The 19,024-nt window shown below is 40.7% G+C and overlaps 1 protein-coding gene across 4 annotated transcripts in view; it reads right to left on the reverse strand.

The window, feature by feature from the left end:
• Positions 1–505: 505 nt before the first annotated feature.
• Positions 506–19,024, reverse strand: part of tnrc6c2 (trinucleotide repeat containing adaptor 6C2) — a 145,163-nt gene continuing 126,644 nt past the window's right edge. For all 4 annotated transcript variants that reach the window (XM_085410183.1, XM_085410185.1, XM_085410182.1 and 1 more), the window contains 17 exons: positions 17,857–18,060; positions 17,104–17,270; positions 16,935–17,012; positions 16,444–16,501; positions 16,055–16,197; positions 15,187–15,330; positions 14,273–14,413; positions 13,665–13,784; positions 13,339–13,422; positions 12,432–12,711; positions 11,925–12,089; positions 10,784–10,972; positions 10,096–10,245; positions 9,042–9,257; positions 7,538–7,611; positions 7,112–7,251; positions 506–6,519 (listed from right to left, as the gene is read on the reverse strand). In XM_085410183.1, coding sequence (XP_085266309.1) covers positions 6,171–6,519; positions 7,112–7,251; positions 7,538–7,611; positions 9,042–9,257; positions 10,096–10,245; positions 10,784–10,972; positions 11,925–12,089; positions 12,432–12,711; positions 13,339–13,422; positions 13,665–13,784; positions 14,273–14,413; positions 15,187–15,330; positions 16,055–16,197; positions 16,444–16,501; positions 16,935–17,012; positions 17,104–17,270; positions 17,857–18,060 — 2,702 coding nt within the window. In that variant the 3' untranslated portion in view covers positions 506–6,170. The remainder of the gene's footprint in view (positions 6,520–7,111; positions 7,252–7,537; positions 7,612–9,041; positions 9,258–10,095; positions 10,246–10,783; positions 10,973–11,924; positions 12,090–12,431; positions 12,712–13,338; positions 13,423–13,664; positions 13,785–14,272; positions 14,414–15,186; positions 15,331–16,054; positions 16,198–16,443; positions 16,502–16,934; positions 17,013–17,103; positions 17,271–17,856; positions 18,061–19,024) is intronic.

A 19,024-nucleotide genomic window follows, 5' to 3' on the forward strand; every position in this document is an offset into this window, starting at 1 on the left:
GATCGCGTTTAAATGTAAAGCAATTTCTACTTCAAATTTCACATGTAAAGCGCTCCACTTTTCTCAAAGTTGATTCTTAGTCTTATTTGGTAAATATGTGACTTGCTACGAACATTTTTTGTTGTTTTAAAGAAACAATGGTACTCTCTATATTCTGTTAAACTCATAAACTTCAGTGCTTTCTTGGAGTTTAATAGTTCTCAGTTGCTTATTTTCACACGAACATCAAACCTAGAAATGATGGAGTTGGTATCTGGAACCCTGGCCTTCCTGAGACAAAATCCACATCTTTTTTTTTTTTTTAATGAGTGTGCAAGATAGTGAGTAAACTGCGTTGCAGTATTACAGAAAACATAAAATCACCATGTAACACATACAGAGATAGTCCATCGATACTAAAAGAGAAATTAAAAATTGAAATATGACAACACTGATCAATCCCAGAGTTCTGAAAGTAGCATAAATCTTCATTTTGCAAGATTTTCATGTCCATATTTGATGGAAGATGAAATTTGTCCTTAAAAACAAAAAACGAAACCAAAAAACATTCCTGTTTCCTTGAACTCCGATAAATGAAATGCTTTGTAAACGACAGGTGGCTTTTGCAAAATAAAAAAAGAAAAGATAGGCACCTCTGAAATGAGTCTTATAACAAACTCACCTCCCACACTTTATCCCTTTCCGTCTCTCCATGAAGTTAAAATCGGGATTACTAGTCCTTCTACAGCTATCTATGGCCACAGTTCTTTGTTTTGTTTTGTTTTTGTTACTCTTTTTTTTTCCTTTTATCATTTTTTTTTTGCACATTTTTCTTTTTTAATTTTTTTTTCCTATTTCCTTTTTTATATAATTGGAACAAAATGGTGCAATACTCAAGATAATCCTTGTATTGGATTATTCCACAATAAAAGCCACTATAAGGTAGATAAACTTTTTACAGAATGGAAAAACAAAGTCCTTGAGTAAACATGTACACATGAATTGTCACCATCGCCCCTCCGTACTTAGACTCGTTTAACTACGATTAGCTGAGTGAGGGGTAGAAGACACTCAGTGCAACGTTAGAAGATAACAACGTCTATCAGAATAGTTTTTGACAGATCATCAACAATAACAACAACGAAAAAAAGAAGATATAAACAGACACAAAATATAACGTACTGAGTGGAACATAACAGCAGGCCACGTGCCCTGTACACAGTTTCTTGAGCACACATTCATACAAACATCTGACTTTCAAGCACACATCTAAGATGACTTTGTTTTTTTCAAAGATTTTGTATTTGTAACTTAATGCAATACACATCTGGTGTTCTCTAAAAGCCCCTAAGTGTACCTGTCAGATGGAAAGAACAAAAAAATAATAATTACTGACTTCACATTATGTTATTGGCGTTCAATGATTCAAGTATTTCTGTTCAATGTTTTGTTTTGTTTTGATATGTTTGTGATTTCTTTTTTTTTTTTTTTAATCAACTGGGTAAAATATGCATTAAACCAGGTGATTCAGGTTGGGCTTTTAGGCAGCCTAATTAACAAACAAATAACACACATATACAGTACAAACACTTCATAGTACTGTAATATGTCATCAAAACCAGAACGTGCATATCTGACTCCGTACAAGAAAGACTTTGCTTTCGATCAGTCAAGTATCAGTTTATACCCGGCCCAAATTCTTTCCTTTGTCTCACTTATTTGCGGGGAAAATACATATTGCTCATTTTCAGCTGTGTTAAACCAAGACCTTTCAAACTAAAATGAAAGTTTCAGAGGTTACGATCCAAGAAGTCTGAAGAGGTGATACCACACACCGTACTCACAGTATATATATATATAGATATATATATTTATATGTAGTGTATACATATACTGCTATCTAGAACAGAGCTGTAGAGAGGAGAGCCTCTCGATGCTGGTGCAGCATGGGAAACCCCCTTCACTGTCAGGGTTCTCCAGTTAGTACAGGATGCTGGGAGGTCCTCGGCTATTGGGTCTGTCTGAGCTTGGATCAAGGCAGTTACAGAAACAGGCAATAGTGATTTTTGCTTGTGTGCTGCAGGACTGAAAGTCCTGAAAGGTAGCCTTTTCCCGTTTTCTTATTTTTTTTTTTTTTTTTATATATATTTTTTAAGCTTTTTTTTTTGTTTTTTTGTTTCATTTTTAAGACTTTGTACCTCTTGAAATGTGCCTCTCTGCTCCTGCTGATGCAGAATCAGAGAGTGAGGCTGATACAGTGGGCCCAAGCCACCTGGGTCTGTGGAAATGTACAGTTCAGTGGGCCTGCTTTGAGCAGGGCACAAACGTAAAACGAGATAAATACAGCATCCACAAAAAAAAGGCACCCCAGCCACCGCTCTGCTCCTTTAGATGTTGGTAGCAGAGGCTGATGACCAGAGACGTTTCAGCTAGAAGTGCAGAGCTTTTAACATATTATAGATCTTTTTTTTTCCATTTAGATTTTTTAGCATTTTTAAGATTTTTATGTCAAACTTCATAAAAATGACGTTAAAATGCAATTTCATTTTTGGTTTTAAAAAAATATGTACCCGGGATTACCCATCATCAACTGTGCACTGTAGCAAACCGGAACCCCCAACTGAGTAAAGATTTTCTCCTTAGCTTGGGGCATTCCCCACAAAAGCATAAAAAAAAAAATCTCAGTCGCTTCAGGGTGTGATGCTGCCGCCCTTTTGTTTGATCCCTCCTGTCCCCCCCTACACCCTCTGCAAAGGTCATTAAAGCTCCTCCAAACAGGGAACAGAAGTGCTCTCTATAAATATACAGTATGACACAGCAAATTTATATTGGCACAATACATTGGCATCTTTTTACATGCAATAATGTCTCCCCAAACAATAACAAGAGGCCATCTTTTTGGGAAGAGGATTCAATGCGAGCCTCTTCCCCCCAACAATAAGGATTCAGTTTCGAGGCATGAGGTCTGTACGTCCTGCTGCGTGCAGATGGCCTTCGAAGTTTTAGACTTTGCTCTCACAGTAGAAAGGACAGATACGGAGAGCTGCATCTCATACTTTGTATCATCAACTCCCCTACCCTGAGATCAAGCTGGACAGAAGCGTCTTCAGCTCAGAGAGAAAGGCCGACCTTTTGATAAAGTGTTCTAACTTTTAGATACATGACAGTGTTCTGGTGGCTGAGCCTGACTTTACAGAAACTGCGGCCAGTTTGAAGTGCTGACAGGAGCGCGTGGGGGACAATTGTTAGGATATGCCAAGCTCTGGGAGGAGTGCTCATTCCCAAGACAGCTTTGGCGTGCTGTAAAGGGCCCCAGCCTCTCGTCTTTTTGCATAGAAACAGATATGAGGGCCTGTAGGTGCTTGGTCAGGGGAGGGCTACTGGGTCTTCTTGTGGTGGAGGAGGAGAGGAGGTCATAGCATAGCAGCTAGGCAAAGGGCAAGGGGGGACAGCCTGCGGGCAGGTGGAGCAGCTTGGAGCGGCAAACACCCACATCCCCCGTCTGAGACACCTTTTTTTTTTTTCTTACACATCTCAAGATACTACCTGGAAGTACTACAGAATACTGTCAAACGAAGAAAGCATGATCAGTTAAAAACAAATAGACAATCATTAACGGTCTGTAGTATTGATCCTCATTTTGCATTCAATACACAGGATGAACATACAGAGGCACCTCTGACCAAAGTGTTTCTGCATATGAACAGTGAAGGGCTAGTTCAGCAGCCAGTACTTTGTAGACCACTGCATGTAGATAAAAATAACAATATAACACACTGGAAAAAAAAAAAAAAAGTCAAATGATCTTTTCCAAAAAATACAAAGTACACTGGCAAAAATTCCAGAAATATGACTATTACATCTTCCAGCTAAAGTGATCTTTGTGTCAAAGAACTGAGAGATGGGAGGTGGGGGAGTGGGCCCCTGTTGGAGATGCCGTGTGTGCGGCAGAGAGCCGTGATTGGCCAGTCCCGGAGGATCCGTTTTTCACGCCAGACTGAGAGACGGTCAAGTGGAGCCCAGGAGGAAGTGCTGCGCTGTGGGGCTGCCGCTCGACATCCAGAGGACCACAGCAAAGAGGCACTCAGTGGACACTCCCCCACCTCACCCCACTCTGACTCAACCACCGACTGACCGGATTGGCTGTCCAGCGGGTGTCAGAGACCACTGACACTGCAAAGTCTAGAGCCTCCAAAGAGAGCAAGGATAACAATTTTTGGAGTAACAGTGATAATCACGTTGATATAGTTCAAAGAAGGGGAAAAAACCAAGAGTGAAGTTTTTTCCCCCCAAAAGTCCAATGGTACAGTTCAGTTTTGTTTCCCTTCAGCCTGCTACCAGAGGAACAACGCCAGACACGTTTCCATGGAATAGATACAGTACATAAAAGAGCAGTACTTTTTTTGTGTTGTTTTCATCGTTTTTGCTGCTCCTTTTTGATTTATTGGATTGCAGTTGAAGCGATTTGCTCTTCATAAGTGCTATGATAAAACCCTTAGAACTCAAAAAAAAAATCTTAGTCTCTTCTGTTTGTACAGTACCAAACGCAAGGAACACTCGTAGGTCTACTGCATTAGGAGAAACCCCTCTTATTTGGTATTGTGCCAGATGCCCAGAACCATCCAATCCCGCTGTGGTTTCAGTCTCTGTTGGGTGTGGCTGTGGCACGCAGAGAGGAAGTGTGCATTGTTGTGTACCCCAGTGTCACTTTTTAGTACAATTTGCTGCATACACAGTTCAACAGCTGCTTCTTCCTCTTTGCAGAATTTTCCCAACAGTTTCAAGGGGACTGGTGGTCTGGAGGGAATCCAAGTTTTGAAAAATGGGGGTAAGGTGGGTTTTTTTTGTTTTTTTTTGAAGTTCCAAAGTCTTTTTGCTGAAATCAGCAACATTCAAAACATAAAAGACAAACAAGAAAACAAAAATATTAGACAAACCAGCTCCGGTGGACATCGACTGTGGACGGAAGAAAGGTCTATGGTGTATATTGCACAATGTAACTGTCACTTGAAAGTAGAATTGAGGTTTTTTTCCTCCGAAAATTGGCCGACCATAAAGGCCGCTGGGCTTCATAACAAATCTGTCATTAGAAAATTCGAAAAGCACCAGAAAGCAACTGGGTTCCGATTTTAAAGGTGACCAGAAGGATCCGGGCTCACAGAGGTCAATGATTAGGTGCCACCGGACATACATATTCATAAGGAAATGGACAAACGCAGCAAGGCTGACAAATAATCTTCTCTCAGCTTATTCGTTGTGATGGGTGTCAAAACTTTTGCTTGGATTTAGGCCTACCAAAGAAACAAAACAAAAAAACAACTGTGTCAATCCCTTTAAGACAAATTAAAATAATACGTAGATGATTGGTAGTGCCAGTCACGTGGCGTGGCCAGGCCTTCTTACTGCCCGGCGACAAAGTCAGTCACCAGTTGTGTCCTGTACCGCTCGCTGGCTCAGAGGTGAAACTGTGCAAGATTTCAGCTTTTTCTTCAGTTACAAAACAAAAAAAAGAACAAAAAACAAAGACGGCTTGGGAAGGACCTGGGCCAGAGAGCACTTAAGGCTAATATTAGTGCTGAGAAACAAACATTAACATAACTAGTAAAGGTCTTTGAACAACATCATTGGCCATGGATATGCTGGGAATGGTTGTTGTAAGTCTTATTTTGGGATGATTTTTTTTATTTGTTTTTAGGAGGGAAAAGGAAAGTCTCAGATGGCAGCTTTGATTGCTTCTCCTAAAAAGAAATCCTCCCACAGAATGCCATGAATACTTATGGAAAAACTAATAAAACAGTTAAAAGGTTTCTTTGTGTTGTGTCTCACTTCAGTTTTTTGTTTTTTTTTTTAATATAATGCATTTTAAAAAATACCAAGAGGACAAAAAGGGCTGTTTTCCCTCAAAAACAAAACAAAAAACGGCAAACCAAATGAGAAAGGGACCAAAGTAAAACAAAAGGACTGGGGTCTGCAGTCTGTGGTAATGACCCCAACCTTCTGATTTACAATTCACAGTTCAAACAGTTCAAATTGATACTGATTATCACCACATGATTTGCTTGGGTTTTGCTCCTGTTCACATTGATTTTTTTTTTTTCTTTTCTTAATCCACCCCACCCTCCACCAATGGCTTACATGACATGGTGGCGGTGAGTTAGTTGGTTGGTTGGTTAGTGTGTTGTGGCATCATCCTACATGGACTCCCCACTCAGCAGATCTCCAGGCAGCAGGGTGTTAATAGGGGTGGGGCTCCCAATCACGCGTGCATCCTCTCCACTGGGCGGACCCCACAGGCTGGAGTACTGAGGCACACCGCCCCACAGCAGGTCGCCTCCGCTGGCCTTGCCTCCGCCGGTGCTGCTGCTCCACTGGCCAATTGAGTGGGACTGCGCTGCCCCGCCCATTCGGTTTTGATTGGTTCCCGGGTTGGCCTGCCAGCTCGTGGTGTTTGCCCCCAGCGACTGGCCTTGTGCAAAAAAGCGGTTCACTTCCTCCTCGCCAGCAAACTCCGCCAGGATTGTGGTATTTCCGAGCACGCACCTTAACGCACAGAAGAAGAAGAAAAAAAAAAATTATGAATGGTTTTTACGATCAGGAGCAAACCAGACATGACAGATGATTGCTTTTAATGTTATTCAATTGTTTTTGTGCTTAATGCCAACATTACACTGTAACCACATTTAATGCTGCTGATAATGAAAAGTGGGTCACAAGGCTTGTATTTTGTTTCCATGGCAACAAACTATTAGCTAAACCGAATCAGGGAACTCTCATGAGACTCACAGAAATAACAACGTGAGCGTGCAGCCTAAACACGTGTCTCCACACTGCTCTTTTCCCATGATGAACTAATTATCACAACAATCTCTGTAATTTTGCAATACATCTGACCACGGTGTGACTCCCCACCCCCATGTGACTGTCCCAGACACAAAAATAACATTGCTTGGAATTATTGAGAATGTTGAACTGTTCTATTCATGAGAAAAGATACTAAAGAAATCAGGAACACTGTGTTTTCCCCAAGCATTTGTCTTTTTTTTCACTGTTATATTGCCTCAGTAAAAAGTGCCCTTTTCCCCCGTTTTTAAGTCCACTTTTGCTGATGTAAGAGACTTGTGCTAACGCTTACATGTGCAGGGACTTCTGGGCCTTGGCAGCCTCGTCCTTGGAGCTGTAGCGCACCACAGCATTCCCCTGGGTCAGGTTGAGATGGAATGTGATCAAGGGGCCGTGCTGCATACACAGGGTCCGCAGAGTTGAACCATCAATCTGCAGCAAAGAACAAGACATTAGCACACTAAAGTTGCAGTCACAACTATCTTACCATTTTATCTCAAACACAGTCTACCTTCTGTTTTTATTCCTTTTGCTTTGTTTCTTTTGTCATTGCAACTATATAAAAGGTTACACCAGCAGAAATCTACAACTGCAGATTCAAATTTGAGCGGACTAAACTCGAATTCCTTATAATGGCCCAAGGTATCAGTGAAAAACTAGCAAAAAAAAAAAAGAAAAGGAAAGAAAAAAAAAAAGAAAAAAAGAAAAGCATACGCACTTGTGGGGTGAGATTCCTCAGCACCAGCCAGCTGCTGGTTCTGTTGGAGCTGTCTGTACTCCATGTGGTTCCCTCTGTAACACGGATGCAGACAGAGTTAAAAATTAAGAGTTTTCTTGGAATAATGATTTGCAGAAATACTTTCATTACAAGTTATTTGACTCAATGTCAAAACTGAATCTTGGTCAGGCACAGGCACGCATTGCAAGAAGCCTAGATGGCTTCTTTCTAAAGAAAGATAAAGTGAGTGTGTATCAATGTGACAGTGCCCTTCTAACAGAAAGAGAAAAATAGCTGTATTCAACATACAACACTCTCTGATATTATGAGACTTTTTCCAGAGCCCTGAGACTCTGGGCCTTGAAGTCTAAGAGCTCAACTACTAAGGAAAACATGACACCAGTTGCTATCTATTCCACACACTAAATTTATTTCCTCTTTGCTGCATAAAGTATAGATCTGTCATGTCAAAACGAGGTCACGCGAAAGCTGGTAAACCTCAAGATGTCAGTTTGGCAGGGTGTGTTCAGGCAACCTTTACAATACCAAGAGTTGGGTTGTGCTAAGTCGCAGCTGTGAACACCACACCTATGCATAGGCAACCATGTCTGTGGCTTGCGTGTAATACATCATAGAGATGTATTCGCCTGTATTCGTGGTCACGGCAATCTGCTCAAATGTCCTGATTTGTCCTCTGTAAATTACAGGCACTGTACGCAGCTTAAGCTCAGCAATTTCAAAGAAATTGTTAGAAGCAACCTGATATTTATTTGTTCATGAAGTAAATAGCCAATATTGCAGTTATGATGATGATACACTGTTCTTTAAAAAAGCAGTTTAACCCACATGATGATCATTAACTAAAGCTGAAATGAAAATGAAAACTAAAACTGGGCATTAAAAACCATTTTAGCCACCTGAAATAAATATAAATGAGACTTCAGAAAAAAAAGAAAATAAGAAAATTACTTGTAAAGTGTGTCATTAAAAAATAAAAAAGGAATAATGTCTTTACTTTATGTTACTATAATCAAATTTATAAACGCAACCAGTCTGAGCAGGCTTTGGGGAATCTGGTTATTGAGACTGTCTACATGACTGTGTTTGTATAGCTTGAAAAGAAACATCATATCGTTATAAACTTTCTAAATCACACAATCTGACTCTTCCTCGTGTAGTAAAAACAAAACTAAAACTAACACCGAATAAAAACTAAACTAAAACTAGACACAATAGATACTGAAATGAGAAATCTCACTCAGGAAACTCATTGAAACTAAAGTCAATTCAAAACAGAACGACACAAAATAAAAACAAGAACTGAAGAAAAATGTAAAGTGGAGTAATCACACACCTGAAGTGCCTGAATCACACACTAAACTGTCAATACTGGTGTTTTTTTTCTCTTTTTCCAATAGTATGCTTATTTTCAATAAAAACTCAGTGATGACGTATCAGATAGTTTCACATCACTATTTCTGATAAAAAGAAATTGAGTGCTCACCAGAGGAGTATGAGCCACTCCAGCCTTGAGACAGACCCAGCGAATTGCCTCCCCAGGTAGAGGAGGGCTTGGTGTTAGTGAGGCCTGGCGGAGGCCGTGATGGGGCTGTGGTGCTGCGTGGCCCCTGTGGGACTTTCCAAAGCTCGTGGGACAGAGAAGCTTGGCTCTGAGAGATGGGCCCTGGGGACCAAGTGGATTTCATGTCAGACAGTTTACCTGTACATGGAGAGCAGAAACAGAGAAAGAGAAAGAGGATACTGTTAAAAAATGTTTTTTAATGTATTTATTTTTTTTATATGTAATATGACCGTTCAACTGGATCATCTGGAACTTCTTTATAGTAGCTTCAAAATGTGGAAATGAACAGCAAAACAAGCCACAAACCCACCTGTCTTCAATTACACCATACTTTGCAAAAATGTCTACAAATAAAAACTTCAAATATCCTTTTTTAAGATTCATGAACACATAGGGTGTGTACCAATGTCACGACCAGTTAGGTGAGGCTTGTTTTTTTTTGTGGGTTTGGTCAAAGAGTTTTGGTAAAGGATGTTTAAGGCGCTGAAGGAACAGGTTTTTAGGTGTGACTGAGGTAAGGACATGTATAAATAAAGTTCAGAGGTTAAGTAAGGTTGAAGATAAGGAGAATTTCTCCATTTGGGCAAGGAAAGGTCAGCAGGTCCACACATGAGTGGGAATACGTGGGATGTGTACCTGAGGCATCTCCATCACAGGACGACAGTCTGAAAGATCTAGAGTAGCCACTGACGGGCCAGTCGCTGCTGATTGGAGGCAAAGAGCCATTCTGAAGTGGAGAAGCTGTGGCTATATGGTTGTAGAGAACAGTGTGGTGAGCAGACACAAACCCCCAAAAAGGTTAATTTCATATATGCTGTGCAGCATGATGGTGGGGGTCTGTGGTGAAGCAGATATGGTAGCATGGATAGGCTTGTGGAAGTGGTTACTAACGTATATTCATCTAACTTTATAAAGCGCGACTTTTCGGTGGGGCTATCGGTCGTACTGATATTTGGGCCCTTGTCTGTTGTCATACCTCCATTCCTGTCTCGCAGCAGGTAACGGTTGACGTCGTGGATGTTGGTGTTGATGGTGGGACCGCTGGGGACGCTGCCAGGGGTCATATTGGGGTCATTCTCGGGGTCGATGTTCTGAAGGCCTTTCCATGGCACCCCTGGGCAGAACTCTAAAACACACGCACACAATAAAGGACTGCTAAAACTTCAAGGTTAGATGTACACAAAGGTGTGAAGCGAGGTGTTACGCTGAATTATACTTGGTGCACTGCAACTGCAGCAACTGGGGTGCGTGAGATGAATTGCAAGAGGGCTTGCAGATAGAGGTCCACTCTGGACAGGCTAAGTTTAGCAGTAATACTGTTTAGCCTACTTTATATAAGAGCTGCCATGTAAATGTGTAAAATGGTATTGTGGTGAACCAACCTGATCTAATGCTATGCTTCGTATTTAAATCTTCCTCTGAATTTTGTAGACTGAATAGCTGCTTCCTTAGCAGCAGCCTTAATTGATGCAATTAAGCAATTACGACATAAGAAAAGTACTGTTTGTATTTTATTAGTCCAGTGAGATTGTACTGCGTTCTAGATAAACACCCGACATGTTCATAAATGCCTTTGTATCCAAAGATTCAGAGACTTTTTCACACAATTTAAAGAAAAACACCTGTCTGTTCTACACCTTTATACCTCTGCATCTCATTCTCACCTGGGGGCCAGTTAATGTTGGTCCCATTGGAGATCTTTTCACTGGGACTCTTGCCCTGGCCCCAGTCAGGGGGCACGAGGGGGCTGGTGGGAGACTCAGAGCTGGAGATTAGATTGTAAGGGCTGTATGAGTCCTCCAGCTGAGGAGGCTTCCCAGGAGGGACCAGGGTAGAGGCAGCAGATATGGCACCTGAAACACACAAGGAAAAAGTAAAAAAGTCACCTGAACCTAGTCCAACTTAGTAGGAAAATATACACATTTTTGCAAGTATTAATATTATAAATGCACATTTAACACCACCCTAAAAATGGTGTCTACATTAAGTCTATTTTTAAGTCTACTGATGCTCCTATTGAGCTTCAGTAGACGTAAGATTAAGATCTTCAATAAACATTTCCATAGTGGGAGAAAAAAGATGAAACTATGAGCTAAGAATAACTGTTTGCAGTCCACAGATTGTTATCTACGTATAAGCTGGAAAACAGATCATGTGTATGAAATGCAGAACCTGACGAAATCTTAAATGCTAAAATGAAAGTAATGCAGTAGTTGACAAGTCTGCGTCAGTTAACTAGTTTCTCAAAACATTACAGAAATTGTTTTTATGGAAAGTAACTGACATCATTACTGAGTGCTTTGTGTACTTCAGTGGTTTCAAACTGACACAAATATAAGACTGCATTTGTCTTCTCGAAAATCACAGAAATGTCACAATTATATTCAAGGATGTGACTGCAACACCTGTCATTGTTATTGGGTGGAACTATGACACCTCAGACTCAGGGATTCTTAATGAGCTTGCAAACAGAACGTGCGAAAAAAAACAAACGCACAGTCGAAAGTCTTGCATGATACAAGTGGCAAAAAGCTACTGTCAGTTGTTGAGTTACTCATTGGGAAACAAGTCAACGAGTCCTAAGTGTGTTAGGAGGTGTGGCGTTTGCAATAGTGCCTTATAATCACTCCTCAACAAGTGAAGCATGCCTGCACAAAAATCTCAAGATTATTTTTAAAAAGGCGTTGGAAAGTATTTATGCAAAAAAACAACTTAACATTAAATGTCAGGCTGGTTTCATCTAACAATTTTCTCAAAGCCTCTACATTATGTGAGCATGCTTGTCTGTGTTATTGTGCAAAGTACCGTGCTTATTGAGGTTGTTCTCCAGATTTGAAGAGTTGCCAGAGAGGTTGTCCATGGAGTTGGAGTGTGTCCACTGGGACAGGCGGGATTGGGGCTGAGGGGGCTCCTTAAGGGACAGACCCCCAACCTCCATGCAGTTTACATTCATGTTTGGATTCAGTCCAGCTGAACACAAAACACAGGAATCTTTTGTTAATATTTGCACAAATAAAAACAAATATTTCAAACACACAACACAACGATACACTGTTTGATACATTGTGTTGCACATACAACTATAAGACAAAAGATGCAAGCATTTTGGCAATTGCACGATTTTTTTTTTTTTTTTTTAAAGAGTTGCTGATTTATTTTTACTTCACATGACACAAAATCAGGTGCTACACAGGCTGTAATACACAATGAGGGTTCTTCTTTTATTTCTGTGTCATGGGAAAATTTGAGTTTTAAACAAAGTGACCATAGTGTAGTTCTTTCAGCCCCGTGTTGTTGCTAGAGCAGACTCACAGAGAGGGTAGGTGCTGTAGGCGCTGGGCGACGACGGCGGCTCTTTGGTGTGCAGTGTATCGGCAAGGCTCGGAGCCTGGTGAGTGCCTGTGAAGGGGTCCAGGGTTGATTTGCCAGAGCCGGGGCCTCCGGCGGGGCCACCGGGGGGATGCAGACCAGTGGAGGAGGAAGAAGAAGAGGAATGAGAGGGAAGTTGTTGCTGCTTCATCAGCAGCGCTTGGTACAGCTGACGCTGGTGCTGCTGGATCTGCTGCTGCATGTTGGTGATTGTACGTGCAACCTGGGAGAGAAAAGGAGGACTGTCATAATTATGTATTTCAAAAGAAAGCACTGGGAAATATAGGCCAGGAGAGCAACAACATTAATCAAATTATGGATGGAAATAATGAAACAAAAGAAAAACAAAGAGGAAGTCGAGACAGTGGAGAATAGAAAGGAAAAGCAAGAGGAAAATAAAATGTTTCAATGTTATAGATAAAGATACGCAAGCAAAAACAAACAAAAAGAACACGCAGGGGTGGTTTGCAAAGATAAGCTTAAACAGAAAATGTTAGATAGATAAGATTTACCTATATCTTATGGATCTTGTGGGTTATTTTTAACAAAACATAATTTCTTTTACAAAAAGGAGAACAAACTATCCCCTTTTGCAAAATGGAGAAGTTGTCAGATAATGGGAAGTAACAAGTTCCTGTGTTATCTAAACGTTTCAGCAACTCCTGTTGTTACAAAGCATATTCTTTTCGCTGTTGTAATGATGTGACAAAAAATAAGTGAAAAAAAAAAGAAAAAAAAAAAGGAATAAATGAAGTTGGGTCACAGTACGATGACATGTAGTCACGCACATGAAATTTTAAAAGACCTTCACGGTCATACTTTATTTGTAATGACACATTTATTGACTCACTTGCTGCTCTTGTTGTCTAATAGGGCCGGAAACATTGCGCTGCGCCTGCATCATCTGGTGCTGGATTTGTAAACGCTGGTACGCCTGAATCGATGAAGACAAATAAAGAAATACGTTGATGTAAACAATAAAAAAATCTACACTCCCTTTCTCATGCATTGTTAGATATCGTCATTTTTAAAAATGACATATTCATAGGAAGTAAAATCTAATTAAAAAGTCAAATCAAAAATGAAAATAAAGGTCCAGAAGACATATTCTCTCGCACAAGCTGTAAAGGTTAAAGCTGCGCTGCAAATGCAATGCAAAGAGCGATGGCACCTCACCATTTGCAGTTGCTGAAGTTGGTACAACAGGGTCATTTGTTGAGGGTTTATTGGTGAAGTTAAAAGTGCAGGGTTCAGACCAATGTTTTTTGCTGCAAACTGCAAGAGCTGTGCTTGGACCTGAAGCGAATAGAAAAAATGGAGGTGGAACAAAAGAGAGATGACAAGTTAGTCACTGCACATCACAATAACTGTACATAAAAGCACCTTCTGGCAAGATGAAACTAGCCACCGCTGCATTTGTGCAGGATAGAAAAGAAGGGAGGTGAAAGGTCTGGGAGGCAATCTTGCAATTTCAAGAGTTATGGCCACAGTATGTCAACCACATCACTGAAACTGCACATGAGTTTTTAAGTGTGATTTTAAAAAAAAGGTAAAAAGCGATCTACGCTGTGGAGATTTTAAGAGGACAAAGACGACATATTCAACAGAATTAAAATGAGTTAAAAAGCCCAAAATATACAAAATATACACGTGGGGGAAGAAAAGAATCATGTTCCTCGGCCATATCACAAAATCTTCAAGCTTTAAGCGATTGTTTATATGTGTTAGGACTTGACATAGTAGCACATAATAAATCTAATATGCATTATCATGTGTTTGACTACCTGAGGGGAGAGAAACGGAGGCACTTGAGCACGTAGACTAGGCTGGGAGGAGCTGAGAGGTGGCACTGGTGGCTGAGGAGGCTGCTGCTGCATGGCCCGGGTTTGTGCTGCTCCACTACTGCCAAACATTCCACTGGGTATCTGTATGCAGGAATCACAATGGTACAATTAAATATTCAAGAGTACTGCCATGTAATGGCAGTATAAACAAAAAAACGTCAAAACAAAAATACATAAATAAAAAAAAATTTGAAATGAAGAAAAAAAAAGAAAAGGTGAAGTGTCTGCAATATTGCAAAATTTGATTAGGTCTAGATCACGTGTTTTACAGCAGAGCATATACTGAGGGAAAAAGGTGAGAGCAACTGTTTGTTTGATCATAAAAATGTCAGAAATTGCATTTTTTAAATTGACGAAAAACAATCAGCCTGTAAAAGCCACTTGTTCAAATTTCTAACCCCATACTGCTGAAGAGGGCTTTCCTTTCAGTTTGAAAAAAGGCTGCTTGCAGTGCCTTTGTTTGGACTTCAAGGACATCCTGTAGTTTTTCTGGGCCATGCCTGCCTCTAGGGGTGATATTTGATAGAGCATAACTATCTGGTTTCAATGGGCTCTTCAGGCAAGGTTATACACAAAAGTGAGCAACAGAAAAAGGGAGATGTGGGAAAGCATGTGAATAGAGAGATGTGTATAAAACAATTTAACACATCTTTTGTTGCTGCTACTGCAATCTGTATATGGAAATCCCACAGAGAGCACTGCAAATTAGTGGTTGTGCACAGTGATACTGTCTGTATCAGCTGTCCAAGGGTGCAAAGCACCCCCCCCCCCCCCCCCCCATACTACATATGTAGTATTTTATATTACATATATTTTAAAAAAAAAAAAGAAAAAGAAAAGAAAACCTGCTTTACCTGTCTGTTCAAGTTTTGCATGGCCAGCCCCGGGTTGCCCTGTCCCAGACCCTGCCCAGGAAGGCTACTATTGGCCAGGGGGAGCTTCAGGCTGGGGGAAGGCAAAAACGGTGATGGGGGGGTGTCGTCTGACAGGACGCCATCCTAGACCAGAGGAAAATAAACAGTTAATGAGGGGAATAAAGGCAGATGAGTGCAACATCAAACATTACACGTTGACAATGTTAATTATATGTGTGTAAAAACATTTCTTGTACTAACCAAGACGTTACAATCTAAAAACCTTCCAATGTGATGTGTTAACATATCATAAAAGCTACAATCTAAGCATATAATTAGAGAAAAGCCTAAAGTTACAGTAAGGGCTCAAACCTTTCCTTTTGCTAAAGCATATAGTTAGGGCTGGATCACGTGACCCTGAATCCTCCCTTAGTTATGCTGCAATAGGTGTAGGCTGCTTGGAGAGTCCCATGATGCATTGAGTGTTTTTTCTTCAGTCACCTTTCTCACTCACTATGTGTTAATAGACCTCTCTGCACTGAATCATACTTGTTATTCATCTCTGGCTCTCTTCCACAGCATGTCTTTATCCTGTCTTCCTTCTCTCACCCCAATCGGTCGCAGCAGATGGCCACCCTTCCCTGAGCCTGGTTGTGCCGGAGGTTTCTACCTGTTCAAAGGGAGTCTTTCCTTCCCACTGTCACCAAAGTGCTTGCTCATAGGGAGTCATATGGTTTTCTCTGTACATATTATTGTAGGGTCTACCTTACAATATAAAGCGCCTTTAGGCGACTGTTGTTATGATTTGGTGCCGTATAAATAAAACTAAATTGAATTGAATACCACCATGCATTTATACCCGACGTACCTTGTCGAGGAAGGCGTTGCGTTCGGAGGGGTCTTTGGAGAGTGCGGAAGGCCGACACACCAAAGGCTTGTTCATGCCATTGCTGTAATCAGACATGCCCATGCCTCGCTTGTCCAGGTCTGTTTTCTTCTCTAAAAGAGCAGCTAGAAGGAGAAGAGGTGATTGCAGAGGTTGTGAAATCTAGCCAAATAAATATATTGTGTCACTATAAAAGAGAGTTTTATTTAATCTCATTAGTGGTAAAAATATATATTTTAAAGAAAAAGGTCCCTCAGTATTCAACCAAGCGGAACTGAAGAGAATGAACTGATTTATTCAAATAAAAACAAACATCTCAGAACAGCAAGCGTAAAGACAAGGTTGACACACGAAAATGCTGGTGTACTTACTCATAGCCTGGTCAAGGTTCATATTGTTGCTCTTCAATGCCTCCTCAGCAGGGTCTCTCTGTGAAGTACAAAAACCTTGTAATTAGCATAACCAGACTGGGATTAATTTGCCAGAAGAGCTGATATTTCATCACTTGATAGTTTTTCCAGCCTGAAAAGGTTTCATTTATAATGCCCCAAAATTTTTGTTTAAGGTCACAATAACCTTTGACCATTGAAATCCAATTTGTTCATTCCACAGCGCTAGTGCATGCTTGTGCTAAATCGTAAGAAATTTCTTCCTGTGTTGAATAAATATCAAATTCCTGGTTAGAGGTCATAGTGACCTTCATCTCTGAGTATCACTTTCAGAACTGATAACCTAAATAAATGATGCCTCGCAGCTAAATCTGCCACCAGCACAGAGGCATTAAAGCAAAAATTCCAGAAGAAAGCTTGCGAGTGCTTTGAGTCTGCATTGACACTTAATTCTAAATATGCAGGGTTCATACCGGAAAGCCCATGTCAGTGAGTTGCTTGATGAGACGGTTCATAATCCAGGCCTCATCTGGCTTGTTGCCCATCTTCCCCTGAAAACAAAGGAGCAAAAATATTATGAATTCAACATTACATGATGTTTCCAAGGTCATAAATGCCACTGTGACAGGCGAGTTCACTGACCTTGTTTGGGCACTTCTTGGGTCCATTGCTCCAGGAGTTACAAGAAGAGCTGCTCTCCTGGGGGGTTGGGCTGTTCCATACATCCCCATCCTCAGTGTCCCATTGGCTGGTAGACATGCCCATCTCTTCCCCTCCATTTCCCCAGCCATCTTGCATAGGTTTGGGGCCTGAAAGAAAGGGATGGGAAATATAGGATTAAGTTGTGAGGAATAAAAGAAAAAAAATCTTCAGTGCATTACTCGATACTATGTGTCCTCTATATTCACAATACCATTTCAGAAGCTGAGCAGCACGTAACTTTAAACACAGCCACTTGGTGCCACTGTTGCTACATGCCAGTCTGCACTTTCTCCCTACACCTCCCCTCTATCGTTTCCAACATTTAAAACCAACAGCACAAATAACCAAGCTCCACTGAGGCGTGGAATTGCTTTAATCCAAGCAACACTCCAGCAGCACTAACAAAAACTTTCAAAACTGGCACAAACGGTACAGTTCTGTAGAAACTTCCCGTTTGTGTTCCCTAACTGAAGTGTGCTGTGCAAACATATTATGGAGCTACTGCCATAAACAAAATAGTGAACCCAAAGCAAACCAGTGCCTAAGTTGACAATTGTGTTCACAGGTTAAAGCAGAAAAACAGTAATTTTGTAAGTCTGAACTAATTGATGGCACTGAATATAGCACTGGTGGTATCAGCTAATCAACTCCTATTATTAACATCCAGCATTAACAATAAATTCTGAGTGTTACCTGGCTTGCAAGGTGCAGAACCTGGGGGTCCACTTCCCCTGCCATAGGGGCCAGAGGACTCATGGCCACCGTCTCCCCATCCTCCTACCCCACCTGGGGGCTTGCCCCAGGCTGAGGTACCATTGTCCACAGCTGATGTTGGAGCTGCTGGCTCTCCCCAAGCAGGTTCTGACTTGGGCTGAACACTTGGAATCTCCCCCCAGCCTGGAAGAAAGGGCAATTAATTAGTTAAAAGAATGAAATCAGCTTCTTTACAGCAGAAATTTTCATCAATTTTAAAACATCATTAGTTAATCCTCTTATGTGCTTCCCTGAAAACAAATGGAATAATACCACTGTTCCCATCAAGGCCAGCATCACATAGCATGAAGGTCTAAAGAGACTAAGCTTTAGTGACATATCAATAAGTGATAGTAACCTTTTCTATTGTATGCTGTGGTTTTTTATAATTATATGCCTTTCACCACCCCAGCCTGCCAAGCTGTGTCTATGAATGTGTAGGTGAATGAGACAAGACAAAGCAAAGCAGCAGATTAGGAAAAGCCTAAATTAATGACATCAGCAGAAATGGGCAGCTATTTGGCTTAAATGTGTTTTGGAAGTGTTCATGATGCTCCTTAGTCACTGCAGCACAAATTGCAGACAGCAGATGGCAGTGGTCTCATTCACAATTAAAACTGTTTGCCATTAAAGCTTTGGCAAATATCTATGCTTCACAGGGCTTTTGTTTTTCAAAGACTTACTAGATCTTGTGAAAGCGCAAACTTAAACCTACTATTAAATGCTGATGACAACTGTGAAGATTTTAACTTCTCTGAGAGCAAAAACAGTCACTTTGTAAATTCTTCAAAGAAATTATTTTTTGAAAGGAAGGACCATAGTTCCCAAGCTTGTTATAATTTTCTCATTTTATGGGAACAGGTGAAAACAAAATCTCTTTGTCTTTGTCTGTCTCCCTGGCTTGTTAACAGACAAGAAAATCAGTATCCCTTGAATAAAACACACATATGCTGTTAGAAAGAAATACCCACTTTTGTAAAAGTCAGTTTGAAATTTTTAAACATTTCATTGAATATAGTATGGTGGGAGACTACAAGATCAGAAATCAAATTTTAATTCATTTTTGAATTTCAAATACTACTTGAATGTTAAGCAAAATAAGATTTTA

The sequence above is a fragment of the Rhamphochromis longiceps genome, linkage group LG6, assembly GCF_057381845.1.
Source record: "Rhamphochromis longiceps isolate RC_006_pf linkage group LG6, R_longiceps_female_GT1.1, whole genome shotgun sequence".
Taxonomy (NCBI): Eukaryota; Metazoa; Chordata; class Actinopteri; order Cichliformes; family Cichlidae; genus Rhamphochromis; species Rhamphochromis longiceps.